This window comes from Panulirus ornatus, chromosome 56 (genome assembly GCF_036320965.1).
Source record: "Panulirus ornatus isolate Po-2019 chromosome 56, ASM3632096v1, whole genome shotgun sequence".
NCBI lineage: Eukaryota > Metazoa > Arthropoda > Malacostraca > Decapoda > Palinuridae > Panulirus > Panulirus ornatus.
Window position 1 is genome coordinate 4,564,044 of NC_092279.1, and position 6,000 is coordinate 4,570,043.

The following is a 6,000-nucleotide window of genomic DNA, read 5'->3' on the forward strand; positions in this document are numbered from 1 at the left end:
TTTGTCTGCCTGCGTTCGAGATCTGGTCGTAAAGGCGCTGTTATGTTTCTCTCTCTCTCTCTCTCTCTCTCTCTCTCTCTCTCTCTCTCTCTCTCCTGTCTAGGGCCACTTCAGTTCCGCCCATGCCATTGTGTTTACGCTGTCACTGCTCCTCTGTCTTCGGTTCCCACCATTCCAAGCGTTTCCCCGTCTGGATAGCAGTGTTCCTCTTGTTCCCCTGTTCCATTTGTGTACGTGTCTCGGGGGGCTCTCCCTCCTCACGCTCCCAGTGGGTTACACGTTCAGAGGGCAGGAGAAGCCGGGTTGTGGCGTGGGAAAGCCTTACCCTGCAGGAGCCGGTCACTGAAGTCGCCCTCCGCAGCACGTCAGCCCATCCGAGACCCACCCCAAGACCGTCCTCCCGCAGCACGTCTCCTGCTCCGAGCTCTTGACCACATCATAGAAAACGCGCGTCAGTCCTTGTTGCTCGAAAATCCTGGCCGGCTATATAATTACGATCTCTCTATCTGGTATTTGGTTATAATCTATGTCCCCTTCGCCTCGACCATCTATAAAGTTGTTAACTGTAGACAGACCCCCTGAAAATATATTCTCGCACAAACAGACTTCCTTATTGATATCATCTTATTAAGGCCTTGCCTTTTACGGTAACTCCAAAAAAAAAAATGACCTTTTATTTTTTTCTTCTTCTCGTTGTTTGCAGATCGGTCGTGCTGTGAGGTCCTTGGAGGGAAGGAGAGAGAGAGAGAGGGACGCTCGCCATGAATTTAGACATAGGTAAGATTGCATGGACTGATCACCGTCAAGGGAACCATGTTACTAACTCCTTAAACTGGCCCAGTTTGGGGAACATTCCCATACACCGTCGGAAGACTGGGAGGTGGAGAGGGGGAAACCACCAGAGGACGTCGGGAGAGAGAGAGAGAGAGAGAGAGAGAGAGAGAGAGAGAGAGAGAGAGAAACTCATGCTGACAGAGCAAATCTTGCTGGAAATGAGGGGGGGGGGGGAATAGAAACAGAAATCCGGTTGAGGATTCACAACGATACGTTGACGTAAATGGATACGAGCTGCGTTGTGTAGGAAGTGCTCCGCGGGGGTCGAGTTGGATTAGCGCCAGAAATGGTCACGAAAAAAGACTCGCTGCTGCTGGGGTTTTTTCTCTTTCATTTTCTTTTTTAAGATATTCCTAATAAATGTCGGGTCGTCCTTGCTCCGCGATGCTCGCCGTGAAAGTCTCTTGTCGCTCGCGTTGTCGAAGTCATGCTGGAGTGAGCTGGGGGGGTCGTCGGTCGGGAGGCCAGATTGCGTTCCTCTCTAAAAGACGTCCGTGTGTCGCGCGCTTTTGTTGGTCTTTCTCAAACTGGCCCTCTCCGGCGGGTCCTACTCCCCGCTCGCGTGTGCCGTGAGGTAGATAAGCCGCGTGCATTAACGGTAGACGAAAGTAGACGAGATAGAAGTGATGTTCTTAATCTCTAATCTCTCACTGGGTCGCCTGGACTGAGCCGTCAGTATTCCCAGTTTTTTTTTTACTTTTTTCCAGTAACAGTGACTCTCCCGGGGTCACCGACACACGGATGTACGCGAGGGCAGCGCAGTGAATGTGAGTGTCTAGCGCACGAACCTTGGCGTGTGGCGAAGACCTTAACACACACTCATATTTACCTCTTGTGAGACGCATTTGTCTCGGCGAGCAGCCAGTTATCTGCCCAGGTGGTGGGCCACGGGCATCAATGTGTGCCTTACAGAGCAGTGATGCTGTTCGTACATAAGTATATTGGAAAGGATCACAATTTTGCGCGTGATCAAGATATTCCTATGAGTCCACGGGGAAAATGATTATTACACGAAAGTGCACTTGGGAACTTTTCGTGTTTCATTTTCCCCGTGGACTCATAGGAACATAAGTATATATAACAGTGATGCTATTTATAAGTAGGGTCGACCTTCCGAGATACTTACAACAGTTATGCACACAATTTTCCCCGGGGTGGCTGGAAGACCTTTTGTATATAGGTCGGAGGGACAAGAACTCGGAGAAGTACAGGGACGCTTTGCAGGACGGGGCTCCGGTGTGTGTGTGTGTGTGTGTGTGTGTGTGTGGAATAGAAGGGGGACGTGGCCGCATACCTTTTGAAGAACGTGTGTGTATTTGTGGTGGAGGTGTACAAACTAAGAGGCATGTGATTGAAAATTGTTCTTTGACACAAAACATCAGACATATGTATAACTTCATAAGATTTAGAGGACCTTTTTGCACCTGATTTTCCCCATGATACATGTTGTGAAATGATTTTTTAAGATATTAGAAATGTATGATTAAATAACTTTTAAGATAATATTCTGCGGACTACATTATCAACATTAAAAGTGGATTTAGTGATTATTGTTACTTTAGATTTAACGTTTAATTGTATTTATGTATGCTTAATGTCAATCTTATCTTGTTGTGGTCAATAAACTGTCTATCTATCTTTCTGTCTATCTGTGTGTGTGTGTATGTGTGTGTGTGTGTGTGTGTGTGTGTGTGTGTGTGTGTGGAAGAAAGCACGTTGCTCCTCACTCCACATTCATTCTTGATGACGCTGTCTTCCCTATGCTGTACAGGCGTCCGGATCCATCCCAGTCCCCTGTAGTTGCCATTTCCTCCCGCTTCCAGGCCTGATGCTGGGCAGGACTTAGTGTGCCCCAGCTGGCGCTCTGTCCCTGAGCGCCTCCTCTCGCTCCTAGCACACTCAAAGAGACATCCAACCCCATTTCACCCCCGATACAAATGTTGCCCACCGCTTGTCTATAGACGTCGAGGTCCTCCCTCCTCGTCTTAAAAGCAGATGCAGATGCCACAGCGTCCCCGGCTTGAGCTAGTCATATAGGCCTTAGGTCGTGATGCTAGCCAGCCGTCTCCTATCCCTCGCGTTCCTACGCATGTCATCCACTTATACTTCGGAGGCGTGTAGCCTTCCATTCAGTCTGTGATGATGTCCCTTTACCACCATTTAAACCGTTTCTGCCCCTCCGAGTCTCATGTAATTCTCGTATCAGGTTCCGTCACTGATCCCACTGATTAAGATCACCCGATGTGCTTTTGTTCTCTGGAAAGACGAGATCCCCCCTTTTCACCTCCCTCGTCGTCTGCTTCATCCCCCAGACAGCAGGTCAGCTCTCCACCTTAGTAATCATCACTATTCCTTGCCTCTGAACCTCTCACAAGTGACCAGACTTACACAGAACCCATCCTACCCCTCTGTATTGCTTAACTCACCGCTATTTAGGATCAAATGTCCCTCACAGCAGTTTGTTACTGCAGTCTAATAGCTCACAAGGGCAGTTGTTCGCTATCGTCGCTGTGATACCTCGAATGGACGCAGTTTGAACCAGTTATCAGTGAAGTCTGAAAGCTGTGTACATCATAGTGGTTAAGGTTTAATATTTATTTTTTTTTCATTCGTAGCTTCACTTTGGGACTTTTGAACGTCATTATTGTTTGCCAGCCCCAGAGGAGGGTCATAGTAGGATATCGTGGGAGCATACGAATGGGTCTGATGGTAGGAGACCTAGGCAGCTTACAGAATGAGTCAGAGGGTAGGATATCTTGGCAGCTCAAGCGTGAGTCAGTCAGTAGGATACCTAGGCAGCTCAAGCATGAGTCAGTCAGTAGGATATCTCGGCAGCTCAAGCATGAGTCAGTCAGTAGGGCAGCTCAAGCGTGAGTCAGTCAGTAGGGCAGCTCAAGCATGAGTCAGTCAGTAGGATATCTTCGTAGCTCAAGCATGAGTCAGTCAGTAGGATATCTTGGCAGCTCAAGCATGAGTTAGTCAGTAGGATATCTTCGTAGCTCAAGCATGAGTCAGTCAGTAGGATATCTTGGCAGCTAAAGCGTGAGTCAGTCAGTAGGATATCTTGGCAGCTCATGCATGAGTCAGTCAGTAGGATATCTTGGCAGCTCAAGCATGAGTCAGTCAGTAGGATATCTTCGTAGCTCAAGCATGAGTCAGTCAGTAGGATATCTTGGCAGCTCAAGCATGAGTCAGTCAGTAGGATATCTTGGCAGCTCAAGCATGAGTCAGTCAGTAGGATATCTTGGCAGCTCAAGCGTGAGTCAGTCAGTAGGATACCTAGGCAGCTCAAGCATGAGTCAGTCAGTAGGATATCTCGGCAGCTCAAGCATGAGTCAGTCAGTAGGGCAGCTCAAGCGTGAGTCAGTCAGTAGGGCAGCTCAAGCATGAGTCAGTCAGTAGGATATCTTCGTAGCTCAAGCATGAGTCAGTCAGTAGGATATCTTGGCAGCTCAAGCATGAGTCAGTCAGTAGGATATCTTCGTAGCTCAAGCATGAGTCAGTCAGTAAGAAGGTAGGATATCTTGCAGCTCAAACATGAGTCAGTAGGACATCTTGGCAGCTTACAGAATGAGTCAGTAGGATGTCGTGGCAGTTCAAGCATGAGTCAGTCAGTAGGGCAGCTCAAGCATGAGTCAGAGGGTAGGATATCTTGGCAGCTCAAGCATGAGTCAGTCAGTAGGATATCTTGGCAGCTCAAGCATGAGTCAGTCAGTAGGATATCTTGGCAGCTCAAGCATGAGTCAGTCAGTAGGATATCTTGGCAGCTCAAGCATGAGTCAGTCAGTAGGATATCTTGGCAGCTCAAGCATGAGTCAGTCAGTAGGATATCTTGGCAGCTAAAGCGTGAGTCAGTCAGTAGGATATCTTGGCAGCTCATGCATGAGTCAGTCAGTAGGATATCTTGGCAGCTCAAGCATGAGTCAGTCAGTAGGATATCTTGGCAGCTCATGCATGAGTCAGTCAGTAGGATATCTTGGCAGCTCAAGCATGAGTCAGTCAGTAGGATATCTTGGCAGCTCAAGCATGAGTCAGTCAATAGGATATCTTGACAGCTCAAGCATGAGTCAGTCAGTAGGATATCTTGGCAGCTCAAGCATGAGTCAGTCAGTAGGATATCTTGGCAGCTTACAGAATGAGTCAGACAAATACAGTTGAGTGCTTCCTGTAAATCCCACGATGTTTCGTAAGTTGTCGTGTGTTTACGATACAGAAGAGAGGCGGTGATGATGTATATGGTTAACGTAATGGCAGAAATAGTTACGTTGTTAGCGTAGTAGACGTAACTACCTGTTCCTTGTTTCGGTGGTGGGTTTTAGGGAGGTACAGAATGAAGATGTATCGTCACAGCGTAACGCAGTACCATCACTGTACCACGGTAAGTAACGCTGTACCAGCCGTATGTAACAGTGTGTACCGCCACGTGTGACACTGCGTGCTACATCGTATGTACCACAAAGTGTACCACCATATGTAACGTATTGTACCACTAGTATCACACCACATGTAACACAAAGTGTACCACCATATGTAACATATTGTACCACTTGTATTGCGCCACATGTAACACAAAGTGTACCACCATATGTAACATATTGTACCACTTGTATTGCACCACATGTAACACAATGTGTACCACCATATGTAACATATTGTACCACTTGTATTGCACCACATGTAACACAATGTGTACCACCATATGTAACATATTGTACCACTTGTATTGCACCACATGTAACACAATGTGTACCACCATGTGTAACATATTGTACCACTAGTGTCACACCACATGTAACACAAAGTGTACCACCGTATGTAACATATTGTACCACTAGTATCACACCACATGTAACACAAAGTGTACCACCATATGTAATATTGACTGGACCACCACATGTAACACTGAATATACCGCCGAACCCATGTGTACTACCAGTGTACCCACTTTATGTACCACCATGTCTGCCACTGTATGTACCCCACGTACCCTGACTGTACCGTGTACCTTACAGGGCCGAGAGCGCTTTACCAGTGGCGGAGGTTCACCAGAGAGCAGAGCGAGTGAGTGTTTCTTGTTCTTATCTTGTTTATCTGCCATATTGTCACCTTGTCTTGCTTATCGCTTGTGTGTATGTGTTCACCAATGCTGGCGCCGGCGAGGTAACA

At 47.4% G+C, this 6,000-nt stretch overlaps 1 protein-coding gene across 3 annotated transcripts in view; it reads left to right on the forward strand.

The window, feature by feature from the left end:
• LOC139765849 (cytosolic phospholipase A2-like) overlaps positions 1–6,000 on the forward strand; it is a 144,508-nt gene that overhangs the window by 55,255 nt on the left and 83,253 nt on the right. For all 3 annotated transcript variants that reach the window (XM_071693690.1, XM_071693691.1, XM_071693689.1), the window contains exons 2-3: positions 704–777; positions 5,847–5,895. In XM_071693690.1, the coding sequence (XP_071549791.1) occupies positions 762–777; positions 5,847–5,895 (65 nt within the window). In that variant the 5' untranslated portion in view covers positions 704–761. The remainder of the gene's footprint in view (positions 1–703; positions 778–5,846; positions 5,896–6,000) is intronic.